We start from the raw sequence: 23,182 nt of genomic DNA on the forward strand, positions 1-23,182 counted from the left end.
GTTGTGAAGCAGACTGAAATATTTTGATACTATTTTTTTAATAAATAAATAAATCTGTAACATGCGGCCAGGCACTGAGAAAAGGTTTTAAACCACCACGAATACTGATTCATGCATCAGTTATTCTATGTATATAAATCTATTACCTTAAGAGTGCTGCAGTGTGTACAGAGCACAGTAATGAACTCATTGTACTGGCACAACGAGCCTTTCTACCCTTGTACAGCAGGCCAAAAAATTAGATCATAAATCTGCCTTGCTTAAAATGCAGATGCCTAATTGTCAGGGTTGGCAGCCTGGAGGAAAGCCAAGGAGCGGGAAGGTAGCAACAGGCAGTCTTCTGTGCTCAGTCTGTGCTGAGCAATGAGTTGCTTAGACTGAGGAGCCATGCCTGAATCATTAGCTGCACAAAGCTAGGTGAAACCCTTTTGGTCATTAGTGCCATGTAACTTGGAGACGTGGGTGGCGCTGTGGGTTAAACCACAGAGCCTAGGAATTGCCGATCAGAAGGTCAGTGGTTCGAATCCCCGTGACGGGGTGAGCTCCCGTTGCTCGGTCCCTGCTCCTGCCAACCTAGCAGTTCGAAAGCCCGTCAAAGTGCAAGTAGATAAATAGGTACCACTCCAGCGGGAAGGTAAACGGCATTTCCGTGTGCTGCTCTGGTTCGCCAGAGGCGGCTTAGTCATGCTGGCCACATGACCCGGAAGCTGTACGCCGGCTCCCTCGGCCAATAAAGCGAGATGAGCACCGCAACCCCAGAGTCAGCCACAACTGGACCTAATGGTCAGGGGTCCCTTTACCTTTACCTTTTAAGTTATGGTAACTGCAGTACTGTGTCCTAGCTTTGGTGGTGCCTGCAATGGTGGCACTGAAACACAGGCGAGAGCAAGTGAACCACTTCCTCCTCCAGCTTGTGGCCATCTTACACTAATTAAATCAAGCCACAGTTGTGATCATAGTGAAGCCGAAACGAAAAACCTAAGTTCTGAAGATGGTGGTCATTGCACTTTTGAAATTTGACTGGATAGCATCACAATTTGTTTACCAGTGGTATAGTTGTATCTGTAGAAATATCAAACCAAAACTGAGGATATCAACATTGATATAGCAGAAATGTATAAAGCTGTTCCAACTCTTTCATGTTGGTTACAGGGAGCAAGATCAGTAGACGTATATTTCCCAGAAGCACCCTGGTTTGATTACTATACGGTATGTATTTGTAAAGATTACATTATGTTATATATCACTGAGTGTCTTGCATAAAATCTCACTCATCTCCAGTCAGCTGGCATTTCCATTGTTTTTCTTCATGTGCCCTTTACTAAACTTCTTAATTTCCATTTTCAAAATCATCATGGAGTCCATCTTTGTTCTGTGCTGAACTAAATCTAAAAATGTTGAAATTTCAAGGAGCCTATGGAATTGCGGCTCAGCTGAGCAATGTTTTCTTCCACTTTATGCATTGATTTCCCCATTTTGCATTTTATATATAAAGGTGTGTCTTTCTATACTCTTGTGTGTAATATACCCCACACAGCCTTGGCAATAGGCTCAGGACTGAAAATAGAAAATACTACTTTAGACAAAACAAACACATGCTTAAATTCATCATCACAAGCTACAGTGGTGCCCCGCAAGACGAATGCCTCGCAAGACGGAAAACTCGCTAGACGAAAGAGTTTTCCGTTTTGGAGGTGCTTCGCAAAACGAATCTCCTATGGGCTTGCTTCGCAAGACGGAAATGTCTTGTGAGTTCCTGCGGGGTTTTTTCCCTCCCCCCCTTTTCTAAGCTGCTAAGCCGCTTATCAGCTGATCCGATAAGCCGCTAAAAGCCGCTAATAGTGCTAATAGTGCTAATCTGCTAATCCGTCAATGGGCTTGCTTCGCAAGACGAAAAAACCGCTAGACGAAGAGAATCACAGAACGGATTCTTTTCGTCTTGCGAGGCACCACTGTAGTTGAGACAAAAGCTATCTAGATGGCTTTAAGAATACATTTAATTTACAGAGGAAAGAATCTAAATGCTAAATGCATCCTATAAGTGCCTTGGAATGTTTACCAGATGTTGAGGATAAGAAGCAAGAGATGGACATCTCCATCTTGCTTTGTTTATGAGTTCCTCAAGAACATCTGCTTGGCCATTGATGAAGATACAACAGGTGAACCATTGATCTGATCAAGGATAAGCAGGATGCTGCCTTAGGTTCCTTGGAGGAAAGGAAGGAGATAAATGTAGTAAAACAAAGAAAATAAAATCTTATTTTTCAGACTAGTTACAAATATGTTTATTTGCATATATGAGAAGCTATAGGTCCCAGGAAGTAATTTGCATTTTTGTTTCAGTAAACATTGTACTATAAACAAGAGGCAATTTTGAGTTCAGATTAAAAACCAGTTTACATGCCAACTGGGGAAATGGCTTATGTATTTATTTTTTAAAACTATATACCGCAGTTTACAACAGTTGCAATACAGTAAAAGCCACAAAAATAATCAAAAGAGATCACCAGCTATTTATATAGCCAGAGATGCTGCTACGATTTCTTTTGGGGAAAAAATTCAGCTGTGTCCAATTTTTTGGTAGGGAGATAAAGTGCCAGAGTCATCGCACCGTAAGCGTGTCAACATTGATGCCCCACTGGAAAAGATTCCACTCTTTATCCGAGGAGGATATATTTTGCCAACGCAAGCACCAGCCGTAAGAACTGCTAAGAGGTAACTAACATAATTACCTTTTTAAAAATGATCAAATTAGAAAACTGGCCTGAACTTGGTACCATGCTGAAATTTGTCTGTGTTGTGCACCAAGTGTCAATTTCTTATAAATTACTGTGGTAATGAGCGTATTCTCACTTTGCACACTTAAAACCTTCCTGTTTGTTTTTTTCAAATGAAGTTAGATTGCTTTTTGCTCCTTGACATGGCAGAAATGAAATACGGGGCTGTGAGCACGCATGGCATTTGGGAGGTGGGTTTCCGAGTAGCCCATGCCTCAATCTAGGTCTACCCAATCTCTATCCTTAGTGCTTCTTTCAGGGTTGTTTTTAGCATTGGAGATTCAGCCTTTCTGCAACTAACATGTCCAGCTGTCCCTTCTTGGGTTTTTGTGGATTGTTTCGGGAAGCTTTTAATGTTTGATGTATTATAGTATCTTAATATTCTTTTGGAAGCCGCCCAGAGTGGCCGGGGAAGCCCAGCCAGATGGGCGGGGTATAAATAATAAATTATTATTGTCAGAGCTGCTTGAAGATCCTAGCTCACAGAGGATCACGCTAGCCAGCGATCATTAAGTAAAAGTCTTTATTGAATTACAGTTTCCATTCTCACGCTGCTGCGGGCAACTCTACGTCTAGTAGCTAGATCGGCGAAGCTCCGTCTGAGTTCCCGCCCCGTGTGCACCAACTTAATATCCTAGCCTTGCTCCACCTTTTCCGCCTGACTGTCCTCCTCTGGGTCCCTCTACCCCCCGGGGCTTCTTTCTTCCGGGATTCTTCTGACGCTGACCCGGACCCTTCTGCCTCCTTGCGCCGGGCTTTAGGACCTGGCTCCCTTTCGGGGCTGCTTACTGCGCCGCCTTCCTCTGCATTTGAACTTGGCGCGCGCGCCCAACCTCCCACTTTCCTCTTAACCGTTTCTTCGCTCCCCGATGGAGGTGTGGCCACTCCTGACTCATGTCCTCCCTCCTGTGGTGAGCTGCCAGCGCTTCCCCCCTGGCTCCCTTCCTCTTCCCTGTTTCCTGGCGGTGACGCTGGTCCCGATTTCCAGCTGCTCTCCTCTGAGTCCCCTCTGGCTCTATCTTCCTGGGGTGCCCCCCTGGACTCCCCCCTTGCCCTGGCTACTGGTGCTCCTTTCTGTGAATCCTCTGATTCACTGGAAAGACTGGGAGATCTCGGGTCGTCGTCATCACTCATCTTTTCTTCTGCCTCCTCCCCTTCGCTCTCTGTTTCCTCCCTTGCCCGTGCCTCTGCTCCTAAACCCCTGACAATTATTATTATTATTATTATTATTATTATTATTATTATTATTAGAACAGGTTTTGCCTCAATGCTTTTGTTTCTCGGGGTGTGTGTGTGGGGGGTTGCACTAAATGTGCAAAAAAGGTGCACCTATAGCAAACTTGTATGTTCCTGATGAGTACATTAATGTTGCACCACAACCAACTTTGCAAATTTTCTGTATGCTAAAATAAATGCTAAATCATAGCTGTAGATACCAATGAATTTAATAGCCTTCTCAGTTATTCAGGTACACCTCCAGGTCACATTTTTGCTATAATGATATGACCAGGGAGGCTGAAAATTTTGGATTTGAATTGTAGCCTTTGAATTAAGTCTCATGCTCTGCATATGCTTTGGTCTCCCATCGCTATTTATGTCAGATGCTCATAGGGCACTTTCTTCTCCATTAATGGATAGCTCCCCCTTGTTCACAGGACCATATTACTGGGTCGTTCTTTCTTGTGTTTCACAATTGTTTTGTTGTTGTTGTGTGTAGTGTGTTTTTATACTGTAAGCCGCCCTCTGATCTCTGGATGAAGGGTGGTACATAAATTTTATAAATAATAATAACACTAATGATAATGAAATGTCTATGGTTAATTGTCATTGTGTTGCATTTTGATGTACCTTGATTTATATTGATGTTTAATGCATGATTTGTGCATGGTTTGGTTTTGAATGTGGAATTTGTATTTTAGTTCTTTTATTGATTCCTTTTAGTGTGGATTGGCAAACTGCTTAGAGATTTCTGCTGAAATCTGAAGCCGGATAGGAGTCAATCAAATAAATAAAAAGACTGTATCACCCACATTTCATAATTAGTTTTAAATTAATAACCCAACAGCCGACTGAATCCATTTGGACTCATTGTTGCCCTGGATGAACAAGGCCAAGCCACTGGTTCTCTCTTCTGGGATGATGGCGACTCTGCCGGTGAGTGTTCAGAAATGCTGGTATTGTATCTAAAACACATTGTATAAAGTGTAAAAGGGGCAGGGAAGGGTCTGACCTACTAACTGTCCCTTTAACTTGTGAGGAGGGGAGGGGGAAGGTTATTATTGAATAGGCAAGCACATGTTGTCTCAACGTGTGTCCTTTGTTATGTTTTAGTCTAAAAGGAAGCTGTTCCTTTTCCTTGTTAGATGACCTAATACTAACATCAGTCTTGTGATTTGTGTTTTGGCAGACACGGTCGAGAATGGAAATTATTTCTATGCCAGATATACATACAGAGAAGTAAGTAGAAAAAAGCACTTGGACAAATAAGGTGTGTATGCAGCAGATGTGGGTGGGGATGGAGAAGAGAGGTTCAGGAAGCAAAAGCAAAGTGAGGAGTAGAAATGAGTAAAAATTAGGCTGGGGAAGTGGTAGCCTCTATTTAGGGAAGACATGTATCAGTTTTTGTTGTTGTTGTTTAGTCGTGTCCGACTCTTCATGACCCCATGGACCAGAGCACGCCAGGCATTCCTGTCTTCCACTGCCTCCCGCAGTTTGGTCAAACTCATGTTGGTAGCTTTGAGAACACTGTCCAACCATCTTGTCCTCTGTTGTCCCCTTCTCCTTGTGCCCTCCATCTTTCCCGACATCAGGGTCTTTTCCAGGGAGTCTTCTCTTCTCATGAGGTGGCCAAAGTATTGGAACCTCAGCTTCACGATCTGTCCTTCCAATGAGCACTCAGGGCTGATTTCCTTAAGAATGGATAGGTTTGATCTTCTTGCAGTCCAAGGGACTCTCAAGAGTCTCCTCCAGCACCATAATTCAAAAGCATCAATTCTTCAGCGATCAGCCTTCTTTATGGTCCAGCTCTCACTTCCATACATCACTACTGGGAAAACCATAGCTTTAACTATACGGACCTTTGTTGGCAAGGTGATGTCTCTGCTTTTTAATATGCTGTCTACGTTTGTCACTGCTGTTCTCCCAAGAAGCAGGCGTCTTTTAATTTTATAACTGCAGTCACCATCTGCAGTGATCATGGAGCCTAAGAAAGTAAAATCTCTCACTGTCTCCCTTTCTTCCCCTTCTATTTGCCAGGAAGTGATGGGACCAGTGGCCATGATCTTAGTTTTTTTTGATGAGGCAAAAACAAGGGACACACATTTGGAGGGGATCCAGTGAATCCTCTTCCTGATTCCTGATATCTCTTTGAAAATCTTCAAGGATGGAGATGCCATAACCTGTAGGAGCTGCTCCTTCTCTTCTTTCTAATATCCTGGCAAATGTTTGAACACTGCAGGCATCTTTATCCTCCCTTAATGTCCCTTCCAAGTCAGCTTCATGCTGTTAGTAATATTGGCAAACATCATGTAACAGGCTATTGGCTGACCATCTCTTTGTTAGGGAGATCGCTTGTTGATAGCCCAAAATGGTTGGTTTGCTCAGTGAGAGGTATTGGTTGAGAGATCACTCTGAAAGGAAAAGCCATGAGTACAGATTGGGGGTAAGTAATGTGGGGTAGCTGATCTGCTGCCAGATAAGAGTTCTACCCCACTTAGGTTTTACCTATATATTTGCAAACCAAGCAGTTCTTACAAACATGTCACAAATCCTCTATGTTCTCTCACCCGAAAGGAAACCAAATCAAGGTAGAGTTTTCGCTGCTTGTGGGAAACACACAAAATATCAAGCACTGGTGTTGCTGTAAGTCAGCATGCATATCTCTCTATGAAAAAAAAATCAGAACGTTAGGGAGGACTGAATTACTGCTACTCTCTGATTGCTCCAGTCCTCCTCTACAGAGCTGCCTATTGATGATGATATTACTCAGGTCTGCAGTCCCAGAAAGATGCAATTGGCATTCAGTCCCAGAAGTATGCAATTAATAGGAGCCATTTAGAAGAACAAAATGACATTAATATTCCTGTGGTGTTGTTCCCAGACCTCCTGCTTACAGCACTGACAGTGAATTGGAGAAGAGTGATGACTATTTTTTCTGCATGATTATCTCTGCAGAGACTGGCATCGGATATTTCGTCTTAATACAGCAGATGCTTTTCCAGCATTAAGGCTCTTCCTTTGCTCTTTTCTTCAGAGTGCTTTTATCTTGTTGTCTTGCACAAAACTGGCATAGGCTGAATGGCAAAGGAAGGAAAAGATTAGACTAGGCTTCTGTCTTTGGCGTGGAGGGCAAAATGTGCCGAAGGCAATTGAGAGGCGATAGCCACTTTTATGTTCTGCAGGAAATCGCTTTGCATTTGATTGCTGGCTCTGTGGCACTTCTATTTCTCATTGCTTAAATTGGATTCTTCTCTGTAGTACCTGAAATTACAACCTGCATTTAAGCCAACCCTAACCGCCAAGTTAACATTGCAAATGTGAGGTAGTTAAATCGGCATTCTAATACAGAAGAGGCATGCAATGCAGTGATATATAAGAGAGGCCTTAGAGAAATGTGTGTGTGAATGAGCAGACAGGCAAACACAGAGACACACAGTATTGAACTTTCTTAAAACAACATTCATAAACCTGCAGTAGTGAGAGAGGTGGGAAGCAGGGGCCATGCCATCAGCTCTCTTGAAAGGTGCTCTGGAAGCCTTTCCTGCTGAAGAGTGAAGTACACACACATTCTTTATTACGGTCCAAAGACCCACAAAAACACCCCAAAAGCAAAATATAGCAGGTATACAGAGAAAGCATTTTATTAAGAAGAGTGAAGTGAGCTTAATAAAACCCCAATATGATAAACCAAGAGAAATGAAAATTTCCAAGAGCAGTGATCATACTCAAAACTGCATTACAAAGTCAAGGGTGGGGGGGGAAGCTTCAGCTCAAATTCATGAGGTCGGGGAATCTGGAGGAGGGCCCTCAATGCCAACCAGAGCAGGCAGGGAGAAATATGTGGCCAAAGATGCTCAGGTCCCAGGCTGTTATACAGTGGTACCTTGGGATGCGAATGGGATCTGTTCCAGAGCCCCATTCACATCCAGAAACAAACGTAACTAGTGATGGCACGTCTGCGCACGCACGCGGCGCTTTTTGCCGCTTCTGCACATGCGCGTGATGTCATTTTGAGTGTCTGCGCATGCGCGAGCGGCAAAACCCAGAAGTAATGCGCTCCATTACTTCCGGGTTGCCGCGGAGCGCAACTCGAACACACTCAACATGAAGCATATTCAACCGGAGGTATGACTGTATGTAAAATAAGTAAGTAAGTAAGTAAGTAAGTAAGTAAGTAAGTAAATACTGTAAATCTTCATATGCTGTCAGTTTCTTACAGTCTATTTAGTCTATTTTTCACTAAAACTGTTCTTACACATGTCTTAATTTTATTCTGATTGAATAGCTGGCCCCATTTAAGACTGTTTTAAGTAAGAGACACTTAACATCTATTCATTTCCCGTTTTCTTTTTCAAAATAGAAAGAAACAAGGCACCTATCCATAACTTGAAAACTTATTTATTTATTATTGCATCAACTTTATATGCCGCTTAAATTCTAGAAAACCTCAAAGAAAAGATAAAACAGAAAAGATAAAACAATGAAACTTGGGGGGGGGGGGATATCACCAGCATACTTTAAAACATACAAAAGTTAAAATACCCAAACACATTAAAGTTAAGTCAGCTTTCTAAGCATCTGGTTAGGCTTGTCTAAACAAGGTGCCGAAAATAGTACAGTGAATAGCCTGCTTGATCTCAATAGGCAAAGAATTCCCAAGTGCAGGTGCTGTCACTCCAAACAATCAAGTTCCTAGAAATGTGGAACAGGTATTATGGGGCACCTATACTAGTGCCAAGGGATGCAGGTGGTGCTGTGGGTTAAACCACAGAGCCTAGGACTTGCCGATCAGAAGGTCAGCAGTTCAAATCCCCACAACGGGGTGAGCTCCCATTGCTTGGTCCCTGCTCCTGCCAACCTAGCAGTTCGAAAGCACATCAAAGTGCAAGTAGATAAATAGGTACCTCTCCAGCGGGAAGGTAAACAGCGTTTCCGTGCATTGCTCTGGTTCACCAGAAGCGGCTTAGTCATGCTGACCCGGAAGCTGTACACTGGCTCCCTCGGCCAGTAAAGCGAGATGAGTGCTGCAACCCCAAAGTCGGCCACGACTGAACCTAATGGTTAGGGGTCCCTTTACCTTATACTAGTGCCAATTCCGACTGAAGCACATAGTGGGCACATAAAATCATTTAATAAATAAAAAAATCACGTAATAACAGGTGTAGCGAACCGCTGTTTCTAGCGAACCGCTGTTGGAAACTGAAAGATCTGTCTAGCGAAGTAATTAATACCTTCTCAGTAGCTGGTTTTTGTGGGCCTTTTATTGCTTGAAATGTATTTGGAAGTTGCTCAGTCATTGGCAGCTGTCCCCTTGGGTCTATTTCTTCAGCTTTTAGTGCTAAAGGTTATCTTTCTGAAAGCAGGTGTAATAAAGCACAGCACTCAGAAGTTGTGTTTTGACGTGGTTTTCAATGTACAGTGGTACCTTGGTTCCCAAACTTAACCCGTTCCGGAAGTCTGTTCCAAAACCAAAGCATTCTAAAACCAAGGTGTGCTTTCCCATAGAAAATAATACAAAATGGAGTAATGCATTCCAGACTTTTAAAAACAACCCCTAAAACAGCCATTTAACATGATTTTTACTATCTAATGAGACCATTGATCCATAAAATGAAAGCAATAATCAGTGTAAAGGTAAAGGTAAAGGTAAAGGTAAAGGTAAAGGGACCCCTGACCATTAGGTCTAGGCGTGACCGACTCTGGGGCTGCGGCGCTCATCTCACTTTATTGGCCGATGGAGCCGGTGTATAGCTTCCGGGTCATGTGGCCAGCATGACTAAGCTGCTTCTGGCAAACCAAAGCAGCGCACGGAAACGCTGTTTACCTTCCCGCCAGAGCGGTACCTATTTATCTACTTGCACTTTGATGTGCTTTCGAACTGCTAGGTTGGCAGGAGCAGGGACCTAGAAACAGGAGCTCACCCCGTTGCGGGGATTCGAACCGCTGACCTTCTGATCAGCAAGTCCTAGGTTCTGTGGTTTAACCCACAGCGCCACCCGCATCCCTATAATCAGTGTACTGTACTATAAAATAAATAAGACAGTATTGTAGGTGATAAAAAAATTTTTTTTCTTACATGCACTGATGATAGTCATTGTGTGGATGGGGAGCTTTTATCCATTTCTGCAGCCACACAATCAATCAATCAGTAGCTGAACTGGGTTCCACATAGTCACAAAAACAAACCACAGAAACGAAGTCACAAGCCACAGTCACAAGTCAGTCCCATAAAACGAAGAACAAGTCATTGTCAAAAACACGAAAAAGCCGCACAAACCAAAACGCAAAAAAATAGCAAAAGCTCTAAATATCACCTCTGTGTTGCATGGGTGCTCGGGACTCAACAGCCGACAGACTCAACAGGTAGCCTTTGATTAGCAGTGGGGGACACAATATACAAATGGAACACACTCAGCATGTTCTGCTTCCAAGGCAAACACCTACTTCTGGGTTTGCAGCGTTCTATTTCCAAGTTGTTCATAAACTAAGCTGTTCTAAAACCAAGGTACCATTGCATGACTATCACTCTGCCTACAATGCACAGGAGATGGGGGCTGGAATCATGTGCTGTTAAAAGGGTGTCTGAATGGCCTCTTAGGGGTTTTTTATTTTATTTTATTCTTTGAACAATTCTGAAAAAACACACCATGTTTCTTGCCTTCTTTATCAGAGCTTTCCCAGACCTTATCAGCTTCTTTGGTATCTTTAAAAAGAGGGCATATGGAAACTAGCTTAGGAGAACCTGTAGAGAGGAGAATAACTACGGTAAGCCATTAAATTGCAGCTGTGGTAGCTAGTGGCTTGTGAAAGACAAAGTCTCTCTTGTGTAAATGCGCTATGATGTATGTAGCAGCTGGTCCTTTGTGTTCCAATTTAGCTGAATGTTTGTTCATCTGTACTTCTGACACCAAACTGGAATTCTGACAGCAGCACAAGACAGTTCTGTGTAGGACTTTTAAAAATAAAAAAATAGTGATGCCTGCATCGTTTGCCATTGCACTGTGTGTCGAATGAATGCCTAAAGTATTTTCCTCCTGAATTATTCTAGGGGCACTTGAAGACAAGTATTGTCAACAACAACTACCGTGGGGTCGATTCTCTGATATATGATACAGTTCAGATCCTTGGTGTGACCTCAAGACCTAATGCTGTCGTTATGAATGGAAAAGGCATCCGCACAAGTGACATACATTACCAGGAAAATGGGGTAGGCATTCTGCTTGTGAATTACTTAAAATATTTATGGTTATTGTTGTTATTGTTGTATTTTATATATCTATATCTATATCTATATCTATATCTATATCTATATCTATATCTATATCTATATCTATATCTATATCTATATCTATATCTATATCTATATCTATATCTATATCTAATCTATATCTATATCTATATCTACAGTATATCTATATCTATATCTATATCTATATCTATATCTATATCTATATCTATATCTATATCTATATCTATAACATCACTCTTTCTGTTTTGCTGCAGTTAACCTTCAGACAAAAACTATGTTATTTATCTCGCTGCCCGTAGTGCACTTTATGTAATCAATTAAGTACATTACATTGTCATTACACGATTCCAGTCCGTTCAGCTGTGCGGCATTAACCATTGGCAGTAGTACACTGTGTGGTGGTTCCCTGCAACATACCAGAAAGGGCAGGGGGTGGCCTGAGGTGAGTGTGGTGCAAACACACAGGCAGGAGTGCCGGATTGGTTCTGGCACATTTCTGTCACACCATCAGTGGCGTCTCCTTCCTCTTCCCCATCTATATCCCAATATGCTGTAGTTCAGGGGTCGGAAATGTCTTTTGTTTCCATCTCCATCGTTCTGCCTGGACACTGAGGTCCAGCCCCAAGGGCCTTCTGACAGTTCCCTCGCTGCGAGAAGCCAAGTTACAGGGAACTAGGCAGAGGGCTTCTCGGTAGTGGCGCCCGCCCTGTGGAACACCCTCCCACCAGATGTCAAAGAGAAAAAGAACTACCAAACTTTTAGAAGACATCTGAAAGCAGCCCTGTTTAGGGAAGCTTTTAATGCTTAATAGGTTATTGTATTTTAGTGTTTTGTTGGAAGCCACCCAGAGTGGCTGGGGAAACCCAGCCAGATGGGCGGGGTATAAATAATAAATTATTATTATTATTGTTATTGTTGAGGCCGGTCTGGTCCACTCCCCGGCAGACCTCTCGGTGGGCCAGAGCATGCCTGCCCATGCACGCACTCAAGCTATTTCCAGGACTCTTCTGGGTCGGAAGAGCACCGGAAATAGCGTGTGCGCATGCACACGGGTGCTCCTCCGTCCCGGAAGTGCGCCGGAAATAGCTTCTACGGACGCGTACAGGCGCTCCTCTGGGTGAGGAGTGCCTGTGTGCGTACGCTATTTCTGGCACTGTTCCAACCCAGAAGTAGGTCCCCATGGCAAGGAAAAAAATGGTGCCACAGGGGGAAAATGCATAGAATCCCCACGCCAATCCACAGAACGACTGTGAGCCGGTTCCAGGAAGCTCATGGGCTGGAACCGGCCGATGGGCCTTAGGTTGCCAACCTCTGCTGTAGTTACTTAGGCTGGATCTAGCAAACCAGCGTTTCAGTTAAACATGTTGCAAACTTTGTACGAGAAATCGGGTTGGCAAAAGCGGAACTCCACAGTTTTAGAATGCATAAACAACGCATATGAAACGCTTTTTCTTTGCTGATGTAGCTGAGTCCTCAGTCAGACGGAGGTCAGGTGAGCCACCCCATCCCATTTGCTGTTGACTACTAGCAGATGGGTGTCTGCTGGTGTGTGCAAATCTAGATCATGTTGAAAGTGCTCGTGTTGAAGGTGGTTTGCTGCTAAAGGGAAAGCCACAAATAATTTTTTTTGAACCATCACTATACGCTTGCAGCCATGACCTATGGACATGAGGAATGAAGTAGGAAATGGAGGGGGCCTATTAATCAAGCTGAACAGTTTGGCTGCTCCCGATAGTGTTAATATTTATCCAGCATGGGCATGTGAATAGTTTTTTCTGTTCCATTTGGCAGAATGTGCAGTTAGCATTTCAAAAACAGCCACCGCAGTAAGAATGGGAAACTTTTCTGTGCACATATGTGGGAAGGCTGCCTGTCTTGTTTCGTGACTGCTATTTACATAAGCTCACAATTACATGTTTTCCAAGCAGCTACAAAATGGCAGCTGTCAGCAGATCATTAGGGCATTGTGTCACAACACTGTTAGGGCCACAGTGAAACATAATCATCATCATCATCATCATCCAGGGCTAGGTAAGGGGCTCAGTTATAATTCCTAAAACAATATGCGTTAAAATAAATTCAGCCAGAATTTTGCTTCTAGTGAAGAAGCTCCATAAAGTCCCTCACATCTGGGGCAGTTTCTAGGCAGGCTTGATCAAAGTTGGTCCCAAATCCATTTCCTCACCTCCGAGTTCTCAAAAACATCCTCTTCCTTCAGAAAAGGGACCTGGTTTTCTGCTGCTTTCTTGGCAGTGGTGGGGGCAGGGTGATAAATTTCTACAAAATTTCTGAAAGGAGCTGCTGCTTACCTTTACTGGATCTTGCCAGAAAGTATGGCCCGTGAGAAACTCTGGTAAGAACCTCAGGATGCCTTCTTCTTGAAACACCTTGGTCGCGGCATGAAATTGTGTTTTTCCCAAGTCTTTCCAGGTTGCACAGCCAGTGGGAAGTTGTGGAGTGAGCATTGTGCTACTGAGAGTGATGTAGGGCGCTTATTTCTAAGTTTTAAAAGGATGGGGGGAAATGGGAAGCCCTTGTCCACCTCATAATATGAAGTAAGGTAAAGAGCAACTCCTTCCTGAAAATTTCAGAGAAATGCCTCCCCCCACCCTGTGATATTTGGGGAGGATTTCATCCCATCACCACCCTGCCATCCACCCAACAATTCATCAAAAACTGGAAAAAAATGAAATTCTTAGCATAGCTCTTGGCTTGAGCCTAGTGCCTTTCATTTCAGAAATTAATGTCAGGTCTAGAGTAGGAAGATTGAATTTCCCCTAATAGAGATTTTTCCACTCCAAATACCTTGTAGTTGGCTATTTCACTCCAAATATTTTCCGTTATAGATGCTTTACAATTGCACTGCCCTCAAATGGCCCTTAAAGCCAGTAAAAGTCAGAAATCACTTCTGAACACACCATCATATTTTTCTGGAAATAAATCACTAAGGACGCAAGCAAAAAAAATAATAGTTTTTGCTGTGCTCTCTAGCTGGGAAATGGAGTCAGGATAAGAAGCCCCATTGCTTAATGCTGTTTCTGTAACTTACAATACTGAACAAATTGGTTGAACAAAGAACTAGAGAAAGAGGCTTTGCATGGAAGCAATGGGGAGGCCGACACTTTCTATTTTAAACGTGTCAGACTTCATCATTATAATTAATTTAGAATATTTTTTCCCCTGCCTGCATTAAAAATATACTGGAATTACGAAAGGTGCCTATCAGATTACATATCAAAACCAATACTTTTTGATGGGGAGGGGACTGTTCAAGAAAATACTGGTGGCAGGTGATGGGAATGACCTCTGCATGACATGTTGGAGAACTGTTGCCAGTCAAGAGTGGGCAATATTGGGCCATAGGGACAAATAGTCAACACAGCTTCTTGCATTCCTAAAGCATAATATTGTTTTGCCAATAGAAAAGAGAAATTGTGTAGCCTTGGGAAATAGTTTCTGGAATAAGGCAGTTGATCAGAATAAGATAAGCCCAGGTAATCAGTATTTGTCCAGAGCAGGCATAGGCAAACTCGGCCCTCCAGATGTTTTGAGACAACAATTCCCATCATCCCTGACCACTGGTCCTGTTAGCTAGGGATGATGGGAGTTGTAGCCCCAAAACATCTGGAGGGCCGAGTTTGCCTATGCCTGGTCCAGAGGATATTGGTTTAGTGTGGCTACAATAGGGCTATCCTCTTTTCTTATTAAGATCTCTCATTCTTATAGTAAATAGTGAGACTCTAGGGGCCTGAATTCACCAACCTCTCTGTGTGATTTGCTGTTCTTAACAGGATAGGCTTGTGCTTTGGCACACATCTCCTTTAAAACTGTAGACAAATAGTTTGCAAATGGATAATAGAGAGAACTTTAGTTAGACTGAATCATAAAAAGATGTAGCCTATTTATTTTTCATGTTGAAATCAGTAATGTTGCATTTTAGTTGTTTTGGAAGTGCTGGAGAGTTCTCAACCATTATCTGCAAAAAAGACAGTGTCTGGGTAGTGACCTTTATCCTGCCTTAGACTTCAGGTGTCTAGACTGGGTATCTTAGCTTATTTCTACATGAGAGGTATGTTATACCAGTCAAAATACAGTGGTATGATTCCAACAAAATGAAGCACTTTTAATTGTTTCATAAAGTAATTAAGCATGTATTTAAACCTTCCCCTAAGGGCTTCCCAAATGTTTAGCTTTGGATGGATTGTTCCTGTTCTGGTAATTCCTAATACTGGAGGTGGTTTTCTTTAAACCCATTTAACATTAATTTTCTTTCTTTCTCACTAGAAACTTGTTGTGCACCTTTCTGTACCACTTGGTGAAGAGTTGGACCTCATACTTCAATAGGATGCTGAAGAAATCAAATAATTTGCTTTGTGATTAAATCTGTAATTTGCATGTCTTCATGAATTCTTTTCTGAATTAATAAACATCAGTGCCTTGCATATTTTTGTGAGTGTCCCATGTGTCCTTCTTTCTAGAGAATTACAGGGTAGGTTTTCCTGAGAAGCATAAATCAACGTGTCATTTTTAATGTTAATAAATGTCTGGATTCAAAAGTAAGTGGGCCTCCTGCTTCCATAGCAGGCTAGACTTTTTGAAGTCACTATATGAGATATATTCAACTAACTATAATGGCCACAACTAATTTAGGTCCTTTGCAGTGTCTACTCTAAGTAGAAGTTAGTTGAATTCAATACTATGAATGTTGCATCTAGGCCATTTTGCTACGACAGCCACATCTACTTTCACCTAATATCCTAGACTGGATTTCTGTACCCCAAGGAGGATCAAAAGCACTCACCAAAAAGGTTGACCTCATCATCATCAGGCAAGATTAGATATATGGTGGTTCAGTTTTTAATTCAATTCATCCCTTGATGCTGCAGTTGTCAAATGCTGATGTCAGAGTGGGTGTCAGGAGCAGGTAAGAAATAACTCACAAGGTGTTGGTGAAGTTAACTCTTTATTGAAATAAACAAAATGGCTCAGGCCTCATGAGCACAGCAACCCTTCCCAGTAGATCTTGCCCCAATGAGGCAGTTGTGAGGACCAAAGGTCCCCACCTTCCTACAGCTCCTTAATTATCCTTCTTCCTCGGGTCATTCCCAAGTAATCTGAGACTATGATGCCTTCTCTGTTTTTGCTCCACCCTCTTTATACCTCTTCTGGTTCTGGGAGACCAGCAGGGAGTGGAATTGGTTGCAGCAAGAGGGGAAGACAGCCTTGCTTACTCACCAGCCTGACTCATCTTTGCCTCTTGGCATCTCCAGCCTCCGCTTCTGCCTCTGCTTCTGGACTGTTCTCTGCCACAGTCTCTTCCTGCTCACTAAGCCCTGTTGCCTCTTCAGCTTTCGGCACTTCCTCCTCCCAGTCTGCTCCCTCTTCTCCTTCTGACCACTCGGTGTTGTCCCACCACCAGTCCCCTAGCACTGAGCCTTCTTCCCTTGAGTGTTCCCCAGCTGGCTCCTCACATGATTCCTCTGCATCCAACCAGTCCATGATAGATGAGCATTGGTGTGTAAACCAGGCTTAAGAGTTTAAGTTATCTAAAGCAAACCAACTTTTGAGAAGAGAGTGAAAAATATTGTTCCACAGACCCGGTCAAAACACTTTTTACAAAGCTGCTTTCATGTATGTCTGGGGGTCTAGAGAGGGAAATATATTCAGCTACTTAACATGAATGTAAGTGCGATATATTTTAAAATGTTTAATTTATGCTGCAGCTTGAATTATTTACTTGGCTCCCTGATCAGCTGATAAGTTCAAATGCACATACTTTCTTTGCCAAACCTTAACTTGTCTAATGGTTCATGCTTTTTTCATGCAGTGCATTACTCTAAAAGCACCCAAAGAGAGCTCCAGAGATAACTGAACAAGGGAAATGGATTGGACCAAATCATGCTCACTTGACACATTGATGCTCTTGGGGGCCAATCCTTAGAATATTTTTTGTATGCTGCCACCCAAGTATAAAAAGCCTCACATCAGCTGCTAATGGCGTATGCACGTTGAAATCACAGTTTTTTATAGCAAAGTACACAGGCTCAGCTGCTTGCAAGGATCCATCTCCTCTTTCTATCACTTTTGGCAATAAAAGTGACAGTTTAAATGGAAAGTTGACCATTCACAAGCGATATGAGATACCTCCCACACACGCCACACACACTGCATGTTTCAACTGGACAGAGTCAGCCTTCACAATACGTTAATTTCCTAAATCAGGCAGCACATGAGACACTTTCCAGACTTCACCTTACAGATAGCTTACCTTCCATACAGTATTCTGGTGGCAAATTCAGATGTTCTGTGTCCCTTCATGATAGCCACAGCCACGCCCCCTCACTCCTTTCTAAGATTATGCAACCTTCTCAGATTATACCATAATCTTATAGTTATACAGTCATAATAATTAGGGATGCATTGCAACAATCCGTGCTGATCTCCATGCATTACCTTTCAGCTAAATCTATTATTTTTAGTGCATATGCATGGATAAATGGTGTGTATCTTCTTTCAGGAAGATTTAAACTGTGCTTTCCTTGACATTCCAGTTGAATGCAACAGGACGCAAACACCATTCTCTTGAAATTGAAGTTTTCTGTGTTCTGAAATCTGTGAAGTTGTGTTTTCTGTGTTCTGAAATCCTTAGCACTGGAACATGCAGAACTCTTGGTGATCTTCCTGCACACCTTCTCCAGATTGACCCTAGGAGCCCATCTTCAGTGACTCACTCACCTCCTTTCATTCTGATTGGCTCCAATCAGCACAAAGGGTGAGAAGACCCACTTTTCAGTAGATAAACACTCCCTTTCATGCTGCTTTGGCAGCTCTAAGACACTAGAGACAGAAACCCTGTTGAGAGAGACCCACCTCTGTTCTCAAGGTCTAGAACAGAGGATGCGGGTGGCACTGTGGGTTAAACCACAGAGCCTAGGAGTTGCCAATCAGAAGGTCAGTGGTTCGAATCCCCGCGACGGTGTGAGCTCCTGTTGCTCGGTCCCTGCTCCTGCCAACCTAGCAGTTCGAAAGCATGTCAAAGTGCAAGTAGATAAATAGGTACCACTCCGGCGGGAAGGTAAACGGCGTTTCCGTGCGCTGCTCTGGTTCGCCAGAAGTGGCTTAGTCATGCTGGCCACATGACCCGGAAGCTGTCTGCGGACAAATGCCGGGTCCCTCGGACAATAAAGCGAGATGAGCGCCGCAACCCCAATGTCAGTCACGACTGGACCTAATGGTCAGGAGTCCCTTTACCTTTACCTAGAACAGAGGTAGGTAGATGGTTACTAGAGATCTATTACTGGTTGAATCGCTGTAGTTCAGCAAGGGGTTCTAATTCCTGACTGTATGACAACAAGAGACTCTCACCCGACAAATGGGGCTATTTGGACTTCTTGGTGTACTGTAAGATGCAGATCTGTATTTATATATGGATATCAACCCTGTGTATGAAGCTTGTGGGGTGCAGCAGGTAATTGGCCCCATCCTATGAGCTTTCTCTTTGCTCCCCCACCCCAATGTTTTCTTTGGTTTGTGGACCTCAAAATTCCAACGAAAACAAAGTATTTCCTGCAAGACTGAATTCAGGCCACACCTACACTAAAATGCTTGCTCACTTGGCAGAATGCTATGGGCCAAAACACCGAGAACTGGCTTTTAGCCTTGCAGCCATAAAGAGAGCACTTCAGAAATTGCAGTATGACAGATGGCAAAGCACTAAGCTGTTTTGTTTCATCTAGCGTCTAACGTCAACCGCAGCCACAAGTTTGTATAAAGTTTGCTCAAGTCAAAAATGTACCGTGTGTAAAAGTGCCTTAATGGAGCCTCCCTCTGCTTTAGCCATAATTACAGAAGCCCTGAATGGAAACTGAGGTGTAAGTATATTTCCATTCATTCTCGGTGCAAAATCCTCACAAGAAAAGTGCTTTAAGAAAATGCTTCTGTGTGTAGATAGTGACCCTGTGTTTTTGAAAATCACATTTATCAAATGCATGGCTGCTGAAGTTAACTTGGGAATTAATGACTACATGGCACAAATGTGCATGCCAAAGTGTGACTTCTCAGTGCAAATCTCTGAAGGATCACAATGTGCCTTTCTCATCTGAGCGCTGCATAAGTGCGCCCACGATCAAAGGCTTCCCAATTTCAGGGAGTCTCGGAACCCACTAAATCTGTCAAAACATTCCTTGCCTGAACCCTTCAGCTGGTATGCCTTTGCTATTTGCCATCTCAACTCCTCAGCTGCCTGCTCCCGTCTGATAATAAACGGAGGAATGGATCTGAGTGCCACAACCAAAATTGAGCTCTCCTGAAATGTCACACGCCTGCCTGCTTGCTTGACAGCCACAAAGCAAGACACTTGTATGCACATTGTGTTGGTTTTGTGAAACTTTTGCTTGGCTTAAAAACTGGCCAGGTTCTATCAGATGTGATGTTTGGGGAAATTGCACTGAAGGACAACTTTGTACTGAAATTTAGGATATAATATATTAGGCTTTTCCACCCAATAAGGTATGGAATAACAATAAAATCTATTTTTTTAAAAAACCCACACACATCACTATTCTAACAAAGATTGAAACCAGGATTAAGGGTTAGGAAATTCTCACTCATAGTCTCCAAACAAAATGAAGTTCTCAAAACTTCCCCAATTAAAACACCTGAGTTTCTTCTGAGACAGTTAGGATTCTCAGGCAACATAAAATCAGTGCTGCTCTAGCTCTTCAAAAGCGAAATCATTAGGACTGAGGGTCACTTCATCGACTGCCCTAAAATTGCAGGTTACCGAGCCAATTAGAACAACTCAGAAGTGAAAGACAGCCTGGAGAGTCACCTCTGCACTGTAATTTTGACCATTTAGGAGCTTACATTGCTGATAAAAGAAACCTAGTCTGAAAGGTTCTTGTGACCTTGCCCTCTGGTGTGGGGTCCAACGGCATAATAATACAACTGATCTCTATGAACTAAAAAAATAAACTCCGAATGATCCCAATGCTTGTGATTTCTGTTTTTAATCTTTTGATCAGCGGCCATGTTTTCCAAGGTATGAACTGTGAGCTACATGCAATCCTATCATGGCTTCCCTTCCACCCTGCCCAACTGAACTGTTTTGTGCCCTCTTCAACCTGCAATGGTTTTGAAATAATTGTTTAGCCAGCCAGCGGGAAGACAGTCGTTAGCAATGTTGCTGAAGTATGTAATTTTTTGATTTGGAATATGGACCATGGTGGCTCATAATGTTCAGTGTGAAACAAGCATTATGAACCCAGTTCTTCTCAAGATTTGAGTTTAATCTGAGCTAGATTTTTAATGGATTTTTTAAATTTCACCATCCACTCATTTACTTGACTTTTGCTGTGATGCCGGCAACAACAACGAATAAGTGAAGTACATCTCCCACCACACTCACTCTACCTTCTTTGCCCTCAGCATCTGCAACACGGCGGCAGTTATGGTTCCAGAGGCAGGAACCATGGGAATGCGCTATTCTCAAGGAACCTTAGATTAAGGTAAAGGTAAAGGGACCCCTGACCATTAGGTCCAGCCGTGACCGACTCTGGGGTTGGGGCGCTCATCTCACTTTACTGGCCGAGGGAGCCGGCGTACAGCTTCCGGGTCATTTGGCCAGCATGACTAACTAAGCCACTTCTAAGCAGCGCACGGAAACACCGTTTACCTTCCCGCCGGAGTGGTACCTATTTATCTACTTGCACTTTGACATGCTTTCGAACTGCTAGGTTAGCAGGAGCAGGGACCGAGCAACGGGAGCTCACCCCGTTGTGGGGATTCGAACCGCCGACCTTCTGATCGGCAAGTCCTAGGCTCTGTGGTTTAACCCACAGCGCCACCTGCGTCAACCTTAGATTAGCATACCAGAATTCCAGGTGCCTGGCTAGGGAGCAGTGGCTGAAATGAGGTCACAAATTCCAGCGGTGCCCTGTACAACACCAAAATTTGCCCTCCTTGCCTCTCACCTTCCATTCTACATCGTAGCTGTGACACCCCATAGTCTCCACGCCCAGTGTGACAAAACTGGTTGAGCTGGTAGGGAGCAGAGGGAGTGGGGCCAGGGAGAGAAGGAAGAAGATGGAGGGGGGGGGAAGAAAGTTCCTTCTGGTGTCCTTTCCACTGCTAAGCAGCAGCAGGAGCAAGGAGTTGGGTGGGAGAGGGCTCCTGCAGGAGGGAGCAGCAATAACAAATGAATTTAGAACTCTAGAGTAAGGTTACCAGATTTTTTTTTTTCAATTAATCCGGGGACACTTTTCAATTTCAATAGGAATGATAGGATTTTGTCAGGGGACTGATTTGTAAATCCGGGGACTGTTCCCGGGAAACGGGGACGTCTGGTAACCTTACTCTAGAGCCCAATGAAGATTGCAGTAGCCCACCCATCACTAGTAAGCATGGTAAGATAGCATTTCCTCTAGAATTTCAGACAGGTCTCAGCTCTGCTTGGAGATAGTGGGGGGATCAATTTGTGACCTTCTTTGCAGAAAGCAGAGCAGAGGCTGTCCCATTGAGGTACAGCCTTTCCTTAAAACCTCACAGCAGTTTAGTGCAGTCGAGAATCACCAAAGGGTGGATGTTTTCTCATGATCGCTATATGCTGAAGGTGTCGTGGGCAAGATCTGGCTTTTGTTTTCTTGCGATATATTTATGCACATTCTAATGTTTAACATCATTGGAGGGACACGGGTGGAACTGTGGGTTAAACCACAGAGCCTAGGACTTGCCGATCAGAAGGTTGGCGGTTCGAATCCCCGCGATGTGGTGAGCTCCCGTTGCTTGGTCCCTGCTCCTGCCAACCTAGCAGTTCAAGTAGATAAATAGGTACCGCTCTGGTGGGAAGGTAAATGGCGTTTCCGTGCGCTGCTCTGGTTCGCCGAAAGCAGCTTAGTCATGCTGGCCATATGACCCGGAAGCTGTACGCCGGCTCCCTTGGCCAATAAAGCGAGATGAGCACCACAACCCCAGAGTTGGCTACAACTGGACCTAATGGTCAGGGGTCCCTTTACCTTTACCTAATGTTTAACATCATGTAGTCCTTAAAGGGTCCAGGAAGATAATAAAATGAGAGGATGTGATCTGCCTTCTCCAGTTAACCCCTGTATTTGACACTGCCTCTCCTTTAAAACTTGGTTAGCTATGTCCTGCCAGTCCTTTTAATTGTTCCTACTGCTGTCACTAGAGATCTTTTTCTTTACTTTATCTTGTATTCATAGTATTTTCTGCTTTGATTTATCATTACTAAGAATCGGGTTACTTTCCTGCTAACTATCCCTAAATTACCGAACATTAAATAGTGCTATCTTTTACACAGAAATATATAGCACTCCTCCACATTTCACTCTGGAAAATAGTAACATTTCTCATTAGCATGATTCATTAGTTCTCATTTGCTGTTTTTCAGCCAGACTGTGAGGTTTTATAGGCAAACCTGTATTAATTGATTTCTTTGCGTGAAACACTGCACCCAGTGATTCATTATACCGTGTTCGGGGTGATTTGTGGGTGGGGGGAGTTGATATTTTAAAAACTTTCCTGGCAACTAATTAGATTTACAAAGCCAATTGTGTGTTCTGCTATACAGTGGTACCTCGGGTTACATACGCTTCAGGTTACATACGCTTCAGGTTACAGATTCCGCTAACCCAGAAATAGTACCTCGGGTTAAGAACTTTGTTTCAGGATGAGAACAGAAATCGTGCTCCGGCGGCACGGCAGCAGCAGGAGGCCCCATTAGCTAAAGTGGTGCTTCAGGTTAAGAACAGTTTCAGGTTAAGTACTTAACCCGAGGTACCATTGTAATCTTAGAATATCTAACTGTGGAGATACATAAAATGAAAGGGTTTGAGATGAGTGAGAAGGAGGAGGATTGGTTTGAGAAGATATTTGGGTAGGTTTGAACAATTTGGGGCAATTAAAATGTTAAAAGTTAATA

At 43.3% G+C, this 23,182-nt stretch overlaps 1 protein-coding gene and 1 long non-coding RNA gene across 2 annotated transcripts in view; one reads left to right on the forward strand and one right to left on the reverse strand.

Moving 5' to 3' along the window:
- The window catches only part of LOC310687782 (sucrase-isomaltase, intestinal-like), a 90,144-nt gene extending 74,458 nt beyond the window's left edge, over positions 1-15,686 (forward strand). The window contains exons 18-23 of the mRNA XM_083463443.1: positions 1,157-1,209; positions 2,585-2,715; positions 4,843-4,931; positions 5,185-5,234; positions 11,044-11,202; positions 15,529-15,686. Coding sequence (XP_083319569.1) covers positions 1,157-1,209; positions 2,585-2,715; positions 4,843-4,931; positions 5,185-5,234; positions 11,044-11,202; positions 15,529-15,588 — 542 coding nt within the window. The 3' untranslated portion in view covers positions 15,589-15,686. The remainder of the gene's footprint in view (positions 1-1,156; positions 1,210-2,584; positions 2,716-4,842; positions 4,932-5,184; positions 5,235-11,043; positions 11,203-15,528) is intronic.
- Positions 15,687-16,188: 502 nt separating this feature from the next.
- Positions 16,189-20,539, reverse strand: LOC310687997. The gene is made up of 2 exons (XR_014516724.1): positions 18,502-20,539; positions 16,189-18,129 (listed from the first exon to the last, which is right to left on the reverse strand). It is a non-coding gene; the product is annotated as an uncharacterized lncRNA (long non-coding RNA).
- Positions 20,540-23,182: the final 2,643 nt, after the last annotated feature.

The sequence above is a fragment of the Podarcis liolepis genome, assembly GCF_965112155.1.
Source record: "Podarcis liolepis genome assembly, chromosome: 10".
In the NCBI taxonomy this organism is placed as follows: Eukaryota; Metazoa; Chordata; class Lepidosauria; order Squamata; family Lacertidae; genus Podarcis; species Podarcis liolepis.